This window comes from Pseudopodoces humilis, chromosome 1, assembly GCF_049639895.1.
Source record: "Pseudopodoces humilis isolate 2021_Gansu_Grassland_sample_001 chromosome 1, ASM4963989v1, whole genome shotgun sequence".
Taxonomy (NCBI): domain Eukaryota; kingdom Metazoa; phylum Chordata; class Aves; order Passeriformes; family Paridae; genus Pseudopodoces; species Pseudopodoces humilis.
In genome coordinates, this window is record NC_142200.1 from 104171634 (window position 1) to 104191305 (window position 19672).

Here is a 19672-nt window from a genome sequence, read left to right on the forward strand (position 1 = left end):
AGTAAGACATTACAGAATTTGAAGCAAGCTCTTAGCAGGAGAGCCTGGGAGGAGCCTGCCTCTATATGGACACATCACTTTAGTGCCTCAGTTGTCTTCTGAGCAGCAAAATCTCATGCCTGGCAATGACAGTACACCGTGTATGAGATAATTCTAACGCACCTTGTTCACTTTTACAGGAATTTGGTTCCTTTTTGTTACTTTTGGAAAAAGAACTTGTAAAAATACCAATTAGAATATGAAAAGCAAATACATACATTCATGTTTCAGATGTTCTCAGATTTGTTGCAACTTGAAGGCACTTGAAACAACTATGAGCTAAAAGCAAACAAGTTTTACTGTGTTAAGTGATGGGAAAATGCAAGCACTGACTTCAAAAGTGCTACAAACCCCACCTTGCACTGGAAAGATCTTTTCCACACAAGAGTGTTCACTGAAAGCTATTGTTGCTTACATCCCTGAGGCAAGTCTTTATGTATCTAAACCATGATCATAGTTCTAGTATGAAACATTCTGGTAGAGGAAGTTGGTCCGTGAAGAGCTCAATGACAAGCCCTGGACAAGGCAAATATTATCCCATGTTAATTGATTCATGCATTTCTTGATTCCAGCCTCAGCTCTTGTAGTTATTAGTTTACAAAAACAAAAAAATAGAGACCAAATTTACATCAGGAAGTTGTCAGCAAAGTCACAGGAGTTTTGTGAGTTCATGCTGATGCTCTGTCTGAAGGTAAACAAAGGCTAAAGAATCTGGAATTTATTCCTCTAAAACTCCAAGATTATCAGTCCCCTCAGTCTTTTTCAGTCTTTTCTGCAGCTCATTACCTAAAGAACTAGTTGTCTATCAGGTTTTGAGGTACACTGAACAGAGGATATGGAAAATATGCACATCTCTGCGAATTTTCCTCACTTCTCACTGTGACTAGAAGTTCTCACAGACTGCAGACATTTGAAATCGGAGACCATTTATGAAATTCCAGTGCCTTGAAGGCATTAATTTGGAGTACTAAGCATTTGCCTGAATTGAGATAATTTTTTTAGAGTGGAATAGGCACCATTTGTTTTCCATATTATGGTATTCTTTAATAATAGCTCGAGTTGTTATGGTACATTTCTCTACAGGGGGATACTGGGAATACCTGGTAACAGGTTGAAGAGCTTTTTGACTTTACAAGAGGAAAAAAAAAAACAACCAGAAGTGGAAGCTGCAGTCAGTCAGTAGTAAACCTTAGAAAAACCTGTAGAAAGGTTCTAATTTCCTTGGGTTTCACATGTGCATATGTGGGACATCAGGATTTGGAGTTAGAATGAAGGATAGTCATATGTTTAACAAATACAACACAAATGCAAATTCACATTATATAAGATAGGGAAACTTCCTAGAACCTCTAAAGATTCAGCACTTCTGCTGCAATTAATTAGTGCTGCTTTTGTGAAAGTCAAAAGAGAAAGGAGAGCTGAAAATGAGTCCCACCTTGTACATAAATATATGAAACTGATTTTTTTCTAGGAGAAAAATCAAATAAACATCTGATCTCTAAACTTCACAGTGACTGAGCAACAGGAGGCAAATTTCCAGCCTCACCACAGTGTTCCACCATTAACCAGAGAGCTGAGGCTATTTCTACTTCAACAGTCAAGGCAAGCAATGCACTTCACTTGTTTTTGCTTTTTCTCCCTCCAGCCAAAGGGATTTCGACGGTACTACAGCTCACCACTGCTCATTCACGAACAGTTTGGCTGCATCAAAGAAGTGATGCCTATTGGTAGGTTTTGACTGCTTTTCCATTCAGTCTTCCTTTGGCAATGCTCTGCAACAGCAGCGGCAGACTTCCAGCCATGGTATTTACCCTCAGCAGCCGTCCAGCTCCTTTCGGTGACTGGATGCCCTTCTGCCATCTCAGGAAAGGACCACTTCAAAGATACAAAGCTGGAAGAGGAGAGGGTGTGTTCATTGTGTGTTTCACTCAAAACCCTGTATGCATACCTCTTAGCAATTACACTGTTTATAATAATGACTACCTGAGATCAAGGTAGGAACTTAGAAGTGAAGAAACACTGAAATATGGAGATAAGGGTGTGAGCTGGGAAAGAGTAGATTAAAAACGGGAGGATCAAAACAGCAGGAGGCATTCAAATCACTGGTCCAGCTTTTGAGGGATGCTTTTTCATCCATATTTCTTACTTTCCTCATATTGTTTTCTTTACTGATTATATCTACATGTTGTCTGAGTTCTTGAAAGACCACTTTTTCCTCCCTGTAATACCATATTTCTAAAGAGAAACATTTTGAAATGGAGAAGCTAAGTTTATTCTGGAAAATATTTTTCCTGACCAGGCAGACCTGGAAGTGCAAAAAATAAAAACTAAAACTGGTAGTCAGTTTAAAACTACCTGTCTGATGACATTTGCTTTGTTACTGTAAGCAGTTTAAAAAAACAAAAATTACAAGGATTTCATCTGAGTTTCTCATTCTAAAAAACACCTATCATTTTTATCAGAAGTAATAGAAATACTTTCAATAAACTCTGGCTAAAAAAATGAGATGTGCTTTGCTATTACCAAAATCCAAAATCTATTGTCTTTTCTCAGTACTTTGGCTAAAATTTCCCTCCTTCTGCATAATGCTACAAATGTGTCATAATCTTCATGCCCACGGCCTCGTGTCACAAGGGAAGTTGAGGTCCAAAAATACAATATGTAGAAGAGAGTTTGAACTGAATTTTCTTGTTCCCAGTGAAGACATCCATTTCTCTTGCATGGGAGATGATTTTTTGTGGCTAGCTAAGAGGGAGAGCTGCTGTTAAGGGTGATCCAAGAAGTCACTGGTAGAGACAAACATGGATTAGAACCTCCTAGTATTTTGTCTTCCTTACCTCCACACAGGCAGCACCAGTGATGATTAGAGGAGAATATCAGGTGAAGAGAGACAAGGCAATGGCCAAGAACTGAAGAGCCTTTATAAGAGGAGGATGATCTTTATGGGAGTAGAGAGGCAGCAGAATATTGACAGCAATTCTGTTAAGTTCAACACTCACTTTTTACCAGGATATTCTCTCAAATTGTTTCTGAGCATACAGCTCAACCTCTTGGTAGAGGCAGGTGTTGCTCCAAGTTAAGCAGGAACATGACCAGAAATATCCTCAAGGTATTGATTGATACATGTTTTTCTCCTTCTGTTGCAGCCTGTGGAAATAAGGTTGACCCTGTGTACGAAACTCTCCGCTTTGGGACTTCTTTAGCCCAGAAAACCAAAAAGGGAAGTTCTGGAAGTGGGTCTGATTCTCCCAACAGAAACTCTGTAAGTGTCCCACATCTTTCTTCCATTTTCTTTCTGGAGGAGCAACAGATATTCATTCACATGAGCTTCTGCTGGAGTTCACAAAACTTGTATTTCAAACCGCAAAAAAACCCTAAAATCTTATTCTCGTATTCTGTATTGAGACCAGAAAACTAGTTATTTTTGCAAATTTTATGTATCTTTTAGATGACTGCTGAGAAAAAGAGAAAAGTACTAATTAAATTAGTGAACTGTTTTTATCAGTTTGGAAAAGGAAATATTAATGTTTTTATTTTGCATGTCCCCACCGAAGTGTAACAGAGATGTTGAACTGTCAGGCTGGAGTAGATGCATAGTGATATTTGCCCTTCACACAAGTGATAATGATGAGTTGGAGTCCTCAAAACCTAGATTTAAAAGTACATGACCCCAGTACAAGCCCAGAAAAAATTAAGACATTGTTACTGCAACAAAGTAAGGGACTGGGACCTCCACCTCTGTCCAGTGCAGAATCATAAGGGAGGCATTACAGATCCTTCTTTCTCCAAACCCTGAATATAGACAGGTGTGCTCAGGTTGTTGTATCCAGACAGGGAGATTTTGGCCTTAATGATAATGTTTGTCATTCACTCTCTCCAATCATAAAAGTCACTTTCTTCAGGACCATGGTAGAAGAGGTGGAGAACAAGGGAATGGATAGTTCCCTTGGCCCTGCCTTTGCTACACCCATACCTTGTTCAACAGTAACATTGGCAATTTCTTCCTTACAGAAATGGTTATTTATCCCAGTATTGGGATCCATGAGATCAGAAGGTCCTTCGTGGTGTTAAAGTAACATTTCCTACCCTCTCAGCCTCTCATAAACAGGTGCTTACACCTAATGTTTGAGGTCTTCTTCCATTCCCAAGAGAGCCTCCCCACCAGAAAAAAACAACAACAAAAAAACCAAAAAAAAACCACCACACCTGAATCCACTGTAGGCTAAAGCTGATTGTCATCCTCAGAAATCAGACCCACATTATCTGATAATCTCTTCTGAGCACATCTCATAAGACAAATCACTGGGCACAGAGACATGATGAGAGTTGGTCTCTCAGTCTCAAAGCAAATACTTATGTGCTTATTATCAAGCCATGCTAATATATGTTTGTCTGTTTAATATCTGTAATATCTTTGTTACATTTCCCTGGTTTTTAAATGCATGGTCACTCACACAGCTGACCTGTAATCTCAGGTGGTATAGGTGGACTCTAAACAGGCATTAATTCATGTCAGACAGGAAAGACAAACTAATTAAAGAAAGAATTAAGTGAAGTCTGCAAGGGGTTTATTAAGGGACATGTCCTCTATCCACCCCCATTTGTGCTTCAAAAGGAATTTGCTAATTCTCTTTTCTTTTTTTTAAACCCAAAATGACTCTACCTTCTGTCGCATTATTACATTTCTTTCTTTCAATTATTTAATTTCCTTTGAAACAAAATTTCTATAAATGTAATTATTGCTTTCTAAATCAATAACGTTTATGTTGAATTATAAATGAAAACTCAAGCGTAGAAATGACTAATGCTGTGTCAGCTTACTCTAGGGAGCTGATCATAACTAGGTGGGGTGTGGGTGTAGAATTAGGAACACAAGTTCATTACAGGAATTTCTCCAGGGTATTGAAGCTGAGAGAGAATGTAGCGTGTGTCAGCATACAGGAAATAGAACACTTTAGAGAATTGAATAAACAGACCTGAGAAACCATACATTTTGCCAGCACAAGCTTGTGGATTGAGACAAGGATAAAAAACAGGGGAGACACAACCCTGAACAAGATGAAGGAACTGCGGACCTTTAAAAGTGATGTGTGACCTGGGAATACTGACCAGTGACTGCAACAGGGATGTGGCACAGAGCCTTTAGAAGCACGTGTTGTTAGTAACTCAGAGGGACTATGACCTTTCCCAGAGACAGTCACCTCTGGGCTGCTCTGCTCCTCTCCAAGCAGAAGCAGCAATGCAGCTGTGAGGCTGTGCTGAGTCCCAGCCCTGGGAGAAGGAATGTGCCTCAAGGTTCTGCCATGTCACCAAACTAGGGACCAGGGACATGGAGACACCTGGGACACTGCTTCACCTTGCAGGTGATGTCCAAGCTGCCCAACGCCTCTCTCTGGGTCAGCAGAGCTGCTCCTGCTGAAGGTGGTGAAAAGCAAAGGTGACTGGCCTAGGGGCTGTACCTTGCCCCTACAGCCATGAATCTTCCATACTGCAAGCAGTTCATGTCTCTGCAGAGAGTAGAGACAACCACCTTCCTCTAAACTAGCCAAAGTATTTTTAACATGACTGAGCTGTGTGGACGTACTCACTGATTTTTCCGCCCGGATTCTGCATTTCCCATAAAAGAAAGAGGCCATATGCTCCAGATTTACTACCTACTGCTTGCTTCAAAACTGTGCTTCTGCAACCCACATTTATACAAAAAGGCACTTGAGGTGATGTAAATGTGAATCTAGTTCTTGTTAGTTTTTTTGTGGATTAGCTCCTCTCAAAAGCAGCTTTGCACCTCTATCATTTCTATTAGACCATTTGTCATGTAGTCATTCAGTGAAAAATCATTAAAGGTAAATGAGGTTGCCTCAGAAGGATTTGGATGAGCTATATACTGAATAGACAGTCACCACACATCCCATATGCATTAGAACTTAACAAAATAACATTAATTGCTAAGCAGCAATAATGAAGATAGTCTATGAAAATTGAGGAATATGCTGTAACACTGAACTGAAAAACAGCTGGGACCTAGTCTTTCAACAAAGCCAGTCTTCACCCAGCAACCAGAATCTATAGATATGCTTTACACTGGACCTGTGTAAATTTTATTATTGCAGTGCCTTCTCATTCTCTGGTGACCTATTTGGGCAAGATGCAAGACAAATATGACCTGCTGCAAAAGGCTGAGTCTAAAAACAAGGAGCAACAGAACAGCAAAGTATATATTCTTAAAATAGCAAGGAAAATAAGACACCTGTGGCATAAGTCTCCTTTCAACCCCTTTGTTCATTGGTTTCCTTCATGGAGAAGTAGCTAGGAAAGTACTAGATAGGAGAAATTAAATTGTGAAAGTACTTTCTAAAGAAAGCTTTGCTGTCAACACCAGTAAAAGGGAAAGGAACTATGTGAAATCTATAAAGCAATTCAGATTCTGCTCCCTAAACAAAACCAGGAATGTTCCTGTGTTGCAGGCCCTGGACTGAAAAGCAATAGAGCAAGCTGTGTGTACAGTGCAATTGTAAAGTGTCATGCAATAACATTAAATCCTTCTTGTGACTTAAAATTTGTGAGCTAGAAACAAATTAAACTTAGGAACAATGTAAGTATTTACATTTATTCAGATTACCAAAAGCACCTGACTCAAGTTCAGTCTTTGGGTTTCTTCTGATTATGAAAGATGTAGAGAGTTCAATGACTGAAGTTTTGTTAAGTCAGACTCTCACAGAGTTGTTTGGAGCAGCTCCTCATTCCTGTTGGGCTATACAAGGAGAAGCTGACTATCCAACCAAGGAATCTGGTGCCGTATGCAGAGTATACTTCTGAGGCTTGAGATTATGTCATCTCATTTTTCTTACGTCCCGGAACACTGGGTCCCTAATCATGACTGACATTAATATGGTACAAAGAAGAAATCATAGTAATTCTAAAAGCAGCACTTAGGTTTCAATTTTCCTAACCATACTGGCCAGATGGCTGTTTTAAAAGAAAGTGAGGGCAGATATTTAAAGACTGACTTCATCCACTCCATTGCACTCTAGCTCTTTCTTTTACAGCATTTTAACAGAATTAAAATGACGTTTACATTACAGTTATTTTACTGAATAATATATTTGGGGCTGATAAATTAAAACTCAGTAGTTTCAACTAATGTTCAGTCTCCCTGGATGATAACTATTTAGTATACCTGCAGAATCTGTAAATTCCCTCATGCCCTTTCTATTTTGTACAGAGAAACACATTGTTTAACATAATCCTTTGTTCCTTAACTTTCATTTTATTTTATACTGCAGAAAACTTTTGTGCTCCAGACTGCAAACTTGGTCTGGAATTTTTTTTCTGGGCTTTCACTGCTCTCTGTGCAGTAGGTATGTGTTGTGCATCACCACATCCAATGTTTCCTTCCATCCCATTAGGCTGACTCTGCTCTCCTCTGACACCAATCAAGTACTGAATTTCCCAAAGACCCTTGCTGTGGTTTTATTTTATTCCATCAGTCCGTTTTTCTATCTTATCCCGTCTCATTTGCTGTTTCTGTCCCTGCAGACAGCTGACTTGGTAGAAGTTCCGGAGGAAGCCAATAGCTCTGCAGGCACCCTTGACATAAGCAGAAAACGCAGCAACAGTGGTGAGTGCCCCCAGGCCAGGACAGCACCTTCAGGTGTAAAGCCCATGTGCAGCCTGTTTCAGGTGGGGGGTTATGGCATGTCCAGGTTCAGCAGTGTTCTGGTTTTCAGAGCAGGAGGTGAGTTGGTACAAGGACTTGAGGAACGCTTTTTGCTATTCAGATGAAATTGAAGCCACCACTTTCCTCAATGTGGTGTGTCCAAAACTGCCACTGGACAAGGTTCAGGTCCATTGCCTATCTCATATCTTTACTTCATAATCATGACTGTAGACTTAACATGCTTCACTTCCACACTGGCAAAACAGAACCAAAAAAATACTTTCTTTTCCGTATGTTTGATTTTTCTGCATGATTTTGTATATCACAACCTCTTTGGGACAGAAAACGAATCATAAAAGATCTTCACATCTGTAAAATACAGAATGCAGTGAATTTTGATTATAATTGCAGCTGCTCAGTACAACTGTAGTATGTGCTCAGAAATATTAATGGCCCAATTCCTTCATTTGATTTGCAGTACAAAAGTAACGTTTTTTTACATCATTGGCTTGATGAGATTTGAAAAGCAGCATAGCATCAAAAGTTTTGTAATGAAATCTCATCCACCAAGAGTTGGTGTTTGTGACCCTGTTCTTGAATTCAGTCATGGTGGTGGAAGTCATAAGCAAAAAGAGTTATTGTTCAGCACAATTTCAGGCTCAAACCATCAGGACAACTTCTCTAGCAGCATCTGAAATCTCCTTTGCTGAATCTCACAAGATGTACAGAACAGAAACAAACCACAATGAGCATAACTTTTTTTCTTCATGGTACCCCCAGTGCTCCTTACATACTACTACCAATTCATGTAGGTAAAAGGCCAGCTTCAGCTCTCTGTTTCTATATTACACCACCTCCTTATTCCTTTCCTCCCCTCTTGATCCTATCACCTCTCCTCACTGTGTTGTCATTTCCTTCCTCTTGTTTTGTGAACATCTCATCCATATTATCTGATTTCTCCTAAAAATTTTAAATTTTCTGTCTTGCAAGGGCAAGTTGACCTGACCTGGTTAGAGAATTTAGTCTGCACCACATTGTTTAATCCTGCCCACCTGAGATTAAATCAACCCTGTTTGAATGTTCAGATGACTTTTTATTCCTTTGCAAGTCAATACTTTCATTTCTGAAACCTAGAGAAACTTTTTTTTTTCTTTGAGATAGTATTCACTGAATGCACAGAAAAGCATTCAAGGAACATACTTAAAGAGATTAGTTTAAAAACTCAGCATGTGTCAAACCTCCAAATAACTTCCACGACACATTAACAATTCTTTTGATCAGCACTGGCTTTTTTACAATCCATCCTTTAGAGGCTCAGAGTATAAATTATGCATCAGTCATTCCAAAAATTTCCTCTTGGTAGAGTTTTAATAAACTGCCTGCACTGTTTCCACAAGCTATGGAAATGGTAAAATCCTTTTCAGAGTGCAAAAATCCCTGAGTTTTTTTCCTTTTTTTTTTTTTTATTTTTTTTCTTTTGTCTGCTGATGCTAGGGCAAACAAATATGAAAATAGATGTATTTCTGTTGGGTGGAGATATGAGCAACATACCTCTATGGCCTTCAGATTCAAGTGCCTCCTATTAACATCCAGAGACCACGAATTAAACATAGATTAAAAATTTAAGTACATTCAAAATGGTTTTATGAAGTGACTCATGACTCCTTTTTCCTCAGTTGTCCACTGCCTCTTTATCAGGAAAATGGACTCAGGTCCATTCTGGTTGAGTTTGTGTTGTTTGGTTTTTTTCCTATTAAAATACCATTCTGTAAATAAGTATTTAGGAAAATGTACATTTGATGCTCTTTGATAAAGGGAAACAGCAGAAAAGACAGCCTCCAGAAGGGTAAAAGGGCCCAACACCTGCGTGGTCATGTAATTTTTTTGTAGAACTCCTATGACAACAACTTCAAGGGGAGATTCTTTCATTCAGGCCCTGGCATAAATCCTATGAAGCAAAGCTCCCCAGTTTACAACTGTGAGATGGCATACCTAATTTCCAGCTCTTCAGCCTCCTCCAAATCAGTTACACTCTTTCACTGCTGTGAACTGCTATCTGTAACAGAAGTCCCAAAAGCCAAACTGTACTTTAAGTGACATTTATGAGCCTGTTATCAACAGTGATTTGAGTATTTTCCCCTTGAATCAAATATGGGATGTCCTCCCTGCAAAGTCAGTTTTGGTGAGCACTTCTCAGCCATCAAAAGGATACAGTTCAGCTCCCTCCCCATGTGCTGGGTCAGCTCCACAGTCCATGAGGCTGTGCTTTAGTAACTTGCTTTATTTTCTGTCACCAAACAGGAATTACTTCAAACATGATGCTGAAATACTTTTACTTCATCTGGTAAATGACATTATGCAAGTCCAAAAGGCTCTAGGTTACCCAACTCAGTATTCACCAGAACATCTTCAATTTGCCTTCTAACCCCTGTTCTTCTGAATATGAAAAACAAAGCATAGTGATTTTAATAGGACTTAAACTCTCAAACTGTAATAGCAGCACTTTAAACCCCTTTCTACAGATGCCAGACATATATATATATCCCCCTATATTAATGATACAGGAAATTAGGTTTATTTCTAAGGTTTTCCTTCTGATACCTGTGATGGTCTGCAGGGTCAGAGTCCCTTTGCAACAGGACTTGTTGAGGAGCATATTGAGGCCCCAGGTCTGCTGCAGTCAGGACAGCCTGACACAACTTGTGGCATTTTCATGTTAAGTGTGGCAGGTATCATCTCTCATGCTCCTTTCACATTCACAGATTGAACTTTATGACTGCAGCATTGTCTTACATTTTGTCAGAGAAATGTGTGCTTATAAATGCCTGTCACCTTGCACAATATCTTTCTTGTACATGTTGTGGCTGCCGTTTCTCTTGTCTTTTATCTGTTACAAGAAAACTGTCATGCTTTTCAATATCCAAGTACAACTCTCTGCTATCAAACAACCTTACTATTTCCCTCATAAAGCTTCTCCAATTCTCAACCTGTTAGGCTGTCAACTACCATGTAAACTAGTCCCAGAAATATGTGTTAGTGAAGGAAAGGATGGGCAAGCGAAGGAATGGAGGTGGTCCTGTAAAGGTGAAGGGTCTTAAACTACTCCTAAAATGTCATGTGTTTTATTTATTTCAGTGTTTACATACTCTGAAAACGGCACAGAACACTTTGGAGAAGAACCAAAAAGTATACATTCCCCGGTATGAACATAGATTTTGTGATGATGCAATGGTAATGGGAAGTCATGTAAAACTTTTGTTTTTATGGCTGTATGACCTTGACTAGGTCTGATGGGTCACTGATTTCTGACTGTCCTGTTCTTACACCATTTCTGGGCCTCTGGCCATGACTGGAAGCAATATACATTCCTGAATGGTTTTTTGGTTTTTCCTTTGTCATCACTTTGTTTTTCTGCTTATTGCAAATTGATTTGGGAATACAAAAGATCCAGTGTGCAGTCCATGTAATTACAATAGAACTGCCATAATGTAAAAATCACAGTTTGATTTTGAAAATTATTAAATGATTGTTCTAGCTGCTTTTTCCCCTCAGAATAACAGTGGAAAAAGCAAGAAGAGAGAATAGCCAGTCTTCTCTGTTGAAAACCCAATACAAAAACCTTTCACACATTAAAATCACTTTTAAAAAGTGATTTTCCTGCTCTGAATTTGGACCTGTGCACTGTACAATTCTATCTCCATCCATAATGAGGACTCTAGACTAGACACATTATATAATGCCAGTAATATACTACTGGGCTCCTAAGAGCTATCATATATACTACAGAGAGAAAAAATGCACATTCATTTTTAAGATTTGTCCCAAAGATCAGCCAGTGCGAATTTCTGCTTGTATTCTTTGGAAGCCTGGAATTTGATCTTGGAGTTCAAACAATCTTCTTTCTAAATTAAGATAGTTACTGCCTTAATGGCCTGCAATGTACCTGGGCCATAGTCCTCCAAGCCATGAGAACAGAGAGATGATTCTGGCTAATTTATTGTAATACCAGGTTCTGTTTCCTCTGTCTGTAACAAAGCAAACCAAATTTCTTTACAGAGCAGATCTTTAAATTTTCTCTTTCTCTTTTTTTTTTAAGGGATCATTTTATAAAAGCACGTTACAAATGAACACCTATGTTGCCTTGTACAAATTTGTACCACAAGAAAATGAAGACTTGGAGATGAGGTAAATTCCAAAATATTTGTTAGTTGATTTGACACATTTGCACTGATGGTCATATGGTCATATGTGACTTTGGGGAAGGGAGAGTTTCTTCTGACATTTTTAACAGACATTTTTATAGAGGCAACCATCTAGATACAAAGACATTCTCACAGTTAAAAAGAGTAGATGGTCAATTATTTTGGCAAGGATACATAGACTAAAAGTTTCAAAAATACTTATATCACTTTAGGAGCAAGAAGGCTTTCAGCTATAAAATGTTCTTAGTTGCTTTGTTTTTCAGTCAGAAGTTTTCAGCTAGGAATTCTCCACCAGATCTCATGCTAATGCTAAAAATTTTACCAGTCCTGTTTGATCCTCTCTCTTACTCAGTCATGTCTGAAAAAAGAGAATGGTGTCCAGCTGCTGGATGGCAGTGTTTTCACATGAGAACTTTGAAAAATAACCTTGTTAATTGCTATTTTTAGCACTTATTTCCTCTGCATCAGTTGCTTGCATTACAAGGCTTAATCCAAGCCCACAGAAGGAAAAGGACAATTTTTCTTTTATTGAAATTATTTTGTTCATGTTACTCACATTTTGCATGAGTCTTGCTAGAGATCTTACTGTGAAACATGTCACCTGTCTTCAAGGTATCCCTATACCAAAATAATCATGCATGTGCCACAGAATTTAAGGAATTGACAGAGAAATGCCCCTCTCCTCAGCACCTCAACACTGAAAGCCTTTTTCCTGTTCCCAGTTGTGCCTTCTCACTGCTCTGGAACTAAAAGGCAGGATGTAATGGAGAAATTACAAGTTTTCCTATCATTCTGCTTTACTGGAATTTCCTGATCATTATTTTAGGAATGTCAGCTCTTCAGAAAATAACCTCAGTATATGAGAACCTTTAGTGAAACTTGCCAGCTATTCTGCTTGAAACATTCCCCTTTGCATCCTGCTCTTGAGGAGTCTATGCCATCTTATGCTTTCCTTCTATGACATAGAACATCTCTCAGACAAGCCTGCACTGGACTACCATCCTCATCCAATCACAGAAATCCAGAAAATACATCAACCTTCAAAATCCTCCTGTTCCACATTTTAGAGGGAAAACCAGCCTGTGGTCTGAAATGTGCTCTTTCAGGGGACACCAGGCTCTTTCCAGGGATACCAGATAGGATTTAGACTATTGGTACTCAACCACAGCAGTGCTGTTTGTCCCTCTGTCAGAAATTCAGTAATATATGTGTTAACATTGTTCCATAAGGAATGCCCAGTAGTTGGAAATGCTGTTTTGTTGCTGCAAAGCCAGGCAGGATCCAACTCAGTTTCATGAATTCCCATTTAGCATAGTGAGGGGCTGGAGGTGGGTTGGGCAGAGCTATGTTGTCAAGACTGACAAGCACTGTCCTGGTAACTCGAGTTAGGAACCAGCCAGGCACTGCTCAGCTCCATCACAACAAAGGAAAATAGCGGGGGAAGAACTGAGAGGAAGAGTTAGGGCAGATTTCTGGAGTTCACAGCTCATCTCTGAGAGGATACAGTGAGGGGCAGATTACTGCAGTGAAGATGTGTAGCCCTGACTTCAGCTGAAATTAGAAGTTATTACAGCCTGAATTTCTTCCCTAACAGCAAGAGCAGTCAGTCAGATTTTCCAGTGCTCTGGCATAAGTAAAATAGTAATACATTGCAGTAATACTCTTATTCTAAGAGATAGCCTTACATTACAAGAGTGAATCCTGAAAACAAGCAACCCCATGTTCCAGGCACTGCAGAGAATGGAATGGGATGGAATGGAATGGAATGGGAATGGGAATAGGAATAGGAATAGGAATAGGAATAGGAATAGGAATAGGAATAGAAATAAAGAATAGAATAGAATAGAATAGAATAGAATAGAATAGAATAGGAGAATAGAATATAGAATAGTTGGAAGGGACCTACACAAATGCCTATCTTGCCACCTCCTGAAATCCATATCACTGAAGTAGAGCAGACAATTTATCCAGGGTTGTAATTTACATAAAAAAAAATGAGACCTGACTTATTCCAACCAGTAGTAAGAACCAAGCGGGTTGCCCCCTATCAGAAATTAGCAGTCTAAATGTAGGATGCAAGAATAACAGGTCCAGATGGGATTTCTATTTTGAATCCTATTTGGAGATTAAATACATCCATAATAGCTCTCTTCTAGGGAAAAAAACAAATTAACAAAATCAGCAGGCCTTCAACCTAAAACTCTCTGAGCTCAGATAAGTGATAAAGGAGAGACTTTAGGTTCAATTGCCATCTTTCTCTGACAGCCAAACAAATTTATATTTTCTGGGTTATTTTTCTAGCAATGGCTGAAGACTACTGGGTTGACAAGGCCCTCTAAATCCTTCTTGTTGAAAGTGTTTTTCCTTTCAGTGTAAGGGCTCCAGTGGTGTTGGCCCCAGACTATTCTCTTTGAAGTTATGGGTTCTGTTAAAAACCCTTTGAGTATTTAATATAAAATATTAACTGTAGTAAAGGACTCAGATACACTTTCCCATTGAAAAAAATCTTTTACCACTGGGATACCAAGTTATCCATTTTGTCTGGCTTCCTTCCTCACCTCAGCAACATTTAATTATTCCAAACATATTGAAACAGGTTCTTGAGGAGGGCTTGAGGAAAATTCTGTTTTGGATTGCACAGCATTAGAAGACTAAATGCCTGTTTCTCCAGTTGTCAGCAGCAATGATAACCAATTGGGAAGTGGACCAAAGAGGCGCACCACTGACCACACCTCCAGCTGCATCCTGGACAGGTCCACATTTCCTATGCTGGTTCTGAAGGCACCTGTTAAATTGGACCTGTTATCCATCATAAGAGATGCTCCAGATGTGTTTGCAGGCTCTTGTGCTGATACCTCAACAACACAGTGAGCCTAACAGGGAAAGCTGAATAATGAGGGGTCAACAATTAATTTTATTAAGATCAAGAAATGTCTCTAATCCAGTAAACAGAACTTTCTGGAGTTAATCCCTTTGGAAAGGTCTCCCACTTACTTTCTACAACATACCACTATTATAATCATGTAGGAATGTTGATTAAGTGTCACCAATGCGGGGGGTAAGGTCAAATAGCTGTTCAACTACCTTCACAAATTCAGCTTAGCAAATTTTGCTATTAGTGTTTCCAGACAAATTATTTTCCTAGCTCTGCTTTGGAACTAGTCAGTTGGATGCTGATACTTAGCAATTACAACTCAGCACCACATGTTATAAAGGTAAATATGTCCCATTCAAATCAAAAAGACATTCTTGGGCAGAATTAAATCCCTGCTGACTAATTGCCTTTGTCAGTAAAATAGGACTATTTTCCTGCTGCCTTCCTTCTGCAATCACAGCTTGAAAACACAGATGATGAATTAGTGTGTCCCAACAGTGTGAAATGTCTTAAAGTAAAGCGATAATGCATTTAACAAAGGCAGACTGTATTTTACACAGCTCCTTAATAAACAGGAAGCAAAACTTCCAGTTCACAAACATTGTCTGAAAATAAAGATCTAGCCCCAAGATACAGACACTCTTCCTACATTAACATGTGTGACTGAAGAAAACCTGGCCACTTTATTGAGTCTATCTTCAGTGAATGCTCAGAAAAAATAATCATAGAAGGACCACCTTCCTATTAGAAGGGAATTGTGGAAGCTGATTCAACATGACAATTAAGAGTCATCTTACATACTATTTCTCTTCTAATCACAGGCCAGGGGATATGATCACCCTTCTGGAAGACTCTAATGAAGACTGGTGGAAGGTATGTGCTAGTTTATATCTGTTTTCTTTACAAAAGGAAAAAAAATCTTGTTTTCAATACTGAATTCATATTAAAGCTGCTACTTAAAGTTAACAATCTTCTACTATCAATATATTTCTTTCATAGGGGAGAATTGATGACAGAACTGGATATTTTCCTGCTAACTTTGTTCAGAGAGTGCAACAAAATGAGAAGATTTACAGGTGTATCAGGACATTCATTGGCTGCAAGGAACAGGGACAGATAACTCTGAAAGAGAACCAGGTAATATCCTCTGTGCTGAACCCTCACTGGACTAGAGCATCCAGCAGTGTTACCAATGACTGACAGGAAAATCTTGCAAGATGAGGACAGGCAGATTTTTTTCACTTCAATTTTACAAGATTTATTATTTGAATGGTAACAGTGTCTAGTAGCCAGTTAAGAGCAGTGTTTGTCTTGTGCAATCACATACTCGATGCCTAACACAGCCTGAATTTTCAGTCTCACAGACATTCATAGTGATGCTTTACATATTTCTCACCCTCTTACTGATGTCAGAGTGATGAGCACAGAGTCTTAGAAGTAGACTTTGTGTACCTGAAAAATTATCTGATTTTCTCTTCCCCATTAGAACTAATCTAATAAATGATTAGTTCTCCACAGACCTTAACTCACCTAAAGATCTAAACACAGCCCATTGTCTTTGCTTCAACAGGAACAGAGTTAAGACAGCATCACACAAAGCTGTAAATCCTAAATGTAACACTTCTTCACCAGTTGCAAGGTATATTTAATCCCCATTTTTTTTTGTGTCACCACTTAAATACCCTTTCTACAGGCTGTAATACATTTTAAGCTATAAGTGCTTCTGCAAGCTTAAGTACACTCCATACAGTGAGGATTTACAGGGTCCATTCACCCTGGTGCATTTTCAGCATCTCCTTCTACTTTGTGTCCTTCAGGTGGGTTCACTAGGCACACACCATGACTCAAAACCTGCATTAAGGGACAGGTTTGTGACATAAACTCATGTAAACAGGAGGATGACATACTAAGGGTGATACACAGCTGGAGTTCTCTGATACTTAGATGCAATAGAAAGGTAGATTTTTCTCACCGCACCTTGTGAAGCCCAATGCTCTTCTGCTTCATTAGGTCTTTTCTTTCCTATGGCGACTGTGTCACATCAGAAATGTTTTGCCCTACAGCCTGAACAGCCACTGATTTTAAAAAGGCGGAGAATAAGTCAGAACCAGTCTGGATTTCAGGGCCATAGATTTTTCTGTGCAGAACTTCTTTAACATTTCCTTCCACTGGTGGATAAGATTAACTTACAGCTCGGTTGATGATGATTTGCAACACAGCAAAACATACAAGTGCTAACAATCCTTGGGTGCACACAGCTTTCTAAGGAAGGCACAGAGATACCGTGGCCAGAATATATTTTAACTACCTTGGGCAGTTCTGCAGTTTCTAGAAAGAAAGTTCTTACATTCTTTTTACCCATATCTTAATTTTTTCTGTCTGTGCACACAGAAAAAAGAAATATTACTAGAGCAGAACAAGAACTTTTGGAGGCTTTGTGTTCTAAAATAAGCAATACACAAGGGCAAAGGCAGGAAATGGTTGTGTTGGAACATGTCATGTCAGCATGAGGGAATGGTCAAGATTTGCACCACTTCTCATTAGTGGGCGTACCAGATCACCTCTGTCAGCACGGCTACTGCTGCAAGCACTGAGAGCCCAGTTGCTTGCCTCAGTCCTCACAAAACCACAGTTTCCAAGTGGGCAGCTCTTGCAGCTTCATCTAAACACAACAACCTTCATATTGTCCCTATTTCATCATAGCATCATAAAGGGAGCTGAGAGTCAGAGGTGTCTCATCGTCTCTGGCAAGGCAGGAGGTAAAGGGATGAATCTATCCTGCCTCTGTACTACCTCCTTTTTTTTTAGAAAACCTTTTCAGCTCTATCTCAAACCCACACAAATGCTGAGGCTGAATATGAATGCTGTTGGGTGCTCGCTCCACGTGGGAGAGGCTCCAGAGGAAGAAAGAAATAAATATTTGTTGTGAAACAGGGGGCAGAGATCAGGCTGCACAAACACATGAATGCAGAGACATGAGAGGAAAGGAGCACAGCAAACATATCCTGCTCCACTCTCACACAAATTATGCAAAAGGGAGACATTTAAGTAGCTTGAAGGCCATTTTGGGTAATTTCCAGGTGGGACAGCCACAGTGAGGTCATGGACACTCATCTGCTTCCCTCTGTTGCTCCATACAGAGAACAATTTTCTGTATTTTTTTAACAGAATAACAACTCTGCCTTCACTGTGGAAAAACTATTACAGTGAAAAACATTTTAATTGTTATTGGGAATTTTTTACTTTAAAAGTTTATTTTGTATTTCCAAAGTCAAATTTCTTCTTTCTTCAACCATTTGTTTTCTGTTTCTATTTCTCCATTGTTTTCCATATGAAGCAGAGAGAGAGAGATGCAATAGGGGAAGGCATGAAGGAAAAAAAGTCATCTGAATGGAACTTGTGGGGAAAACTTTGGGAGAATTTATTTGTTTGTCTTTTGTTCTATTGGGAATTTCTGTGGGGTGTCATCAGCCATGTTACCTGTCTGTGGGCACAGTGTGCAGAGCGCTGTGACTGCAATAGATGTACAGTGTGCAAAGCACTGGCTTACCAAGTAAGGGAGATTATTCATCACTACTAATCCCTGTCAAGTCTCACTTTAGCTAGAAAAACTAATTAACTGGTCTAATAAATTCCTGAGACTATAGTATGGCAAAGTTACTTCACTGAGTCACTTTCCATGTGGTCTAACAAGAGTACAGAACCATTCTGACAACAAAGGCAAGGATGATATATTAACAGAAAAACTTATCAAGTGACAATAATATGAATTTTATTTACATTGCTTGATACTTTCAATGATTTATCCTTCAGGTCTCTGTCCCCTCATGCCCTACATGAATTTTGCTGAGTAGAAAGTCTACTCTTGTAAGGCAAAATAAATTCATATCAACAATGTCATGTGGCTACCCTAAGAAAAGCCATTTTAGGCAAACAGAGATTTTTCAAAGTTTGAGGCACAGTGAGTAAGACTTCTTCTGGAATCATTTGGCAGTTTCATGCCTCGGAAATAACATTTAGAGTTTCAGCTTCATGCAAACCTCTATGGGAAAGCCAATATTCAGGGAGAAGACTGAAGAATAACCACACAATTTGTTCACCCATCTTGAGCAATATGCACAAACTAGTCTTCACAAGGATCCCTTGAAAATTTCACTATGCAATATGAAACCCAGGCTGGAGGAGAAAAAGTGTACTGCTTCAGAGATGCCGACATCTTGGTGTTTAGGGTTCACTGACAGATTTTTGAGTCTTAAAGCCACTTCAGAAGATGACTGGGCACCACGGGGCTCAGTCAGAGATCTGTAGGAGATAGGCAGGCATAGCCCCTGACATCAGTAAAGCAAGATTATCCATAAGGAAACCAAACCTGGCCAATTTCAGTGGCTTCCCACACTTGTAAGCTGCTCTCACAAACAATATGAACTGCATAATTTCCAACTCTGATTGACTGTTCCATCACTTTATATATAAAATTTTCTCCAGTCTGTAACTTCTGCCCTAGGCTACCCAAATTCATTACCAAACATTATACAAATACTTCTTTGCATGACAACAGGCTCTGATTTTACCTCTATTCACAAAATAAAAAACAATTTCAATATCTAATTGAAATATCATCAATATTTGGAAAAACATCTCTTAAAATGTCTTTAAGATATTAGATCATCCTTATTTTTAAAGAAGTCAAAATAATCTGCTGTTTGAATGTCTGCTTTTACTTTGAAAAAGATCCTACTCACACCCTTGCCTGGCTGCCTCTGACACCTACAGTCACACTAATACAAATTACTTTAGAACTGGGCTTTTTTGTAATTAAATACCACAATTGATTTTAAATTGCACAAGTGATCTTGGGCAACAGAAATTATCCCAAACCAAGACATTTGTAACAAACTG

At 39.1% G+C, this 19672-nt stretch overlaps 1 protein-coding gene across 1 annotated transcript in view; it reads left to right on the top strand.

Moving 5' to 3' along the window:
- STAC (SH3 and cysteine rich domain) overlaps positions 1-19672 on the top strand; it is a 69664-nt gene that overhangs the window by 42562 nt on the left and 7430 nt on the right. Inside the window, exons 4-10 of the mRNA XM_005519071.3 lie at positions 1685-1766; positions 3186-3301; positions 7576-7657; positions 10832-10896; positions 11793-11881; positions 15595-15646; positions 15773-15910. Coding sequence (XP_005519128.2) covers positions 1685-1766; positions 3186-3301; positions 7576-7657; positions 10832-10896; positions 11793-11881; positions 15595-15646; positions 15773-15910 — 624 coding nt within the window. The remainder of the gene's footprint in view (positions 1-1684; positions 1767-3185; positions 3302-7575; positions 7658-10831; positions 10897-11792; positions 11882-15594; positions 15647-15772; positions 15911-19672) is intronic.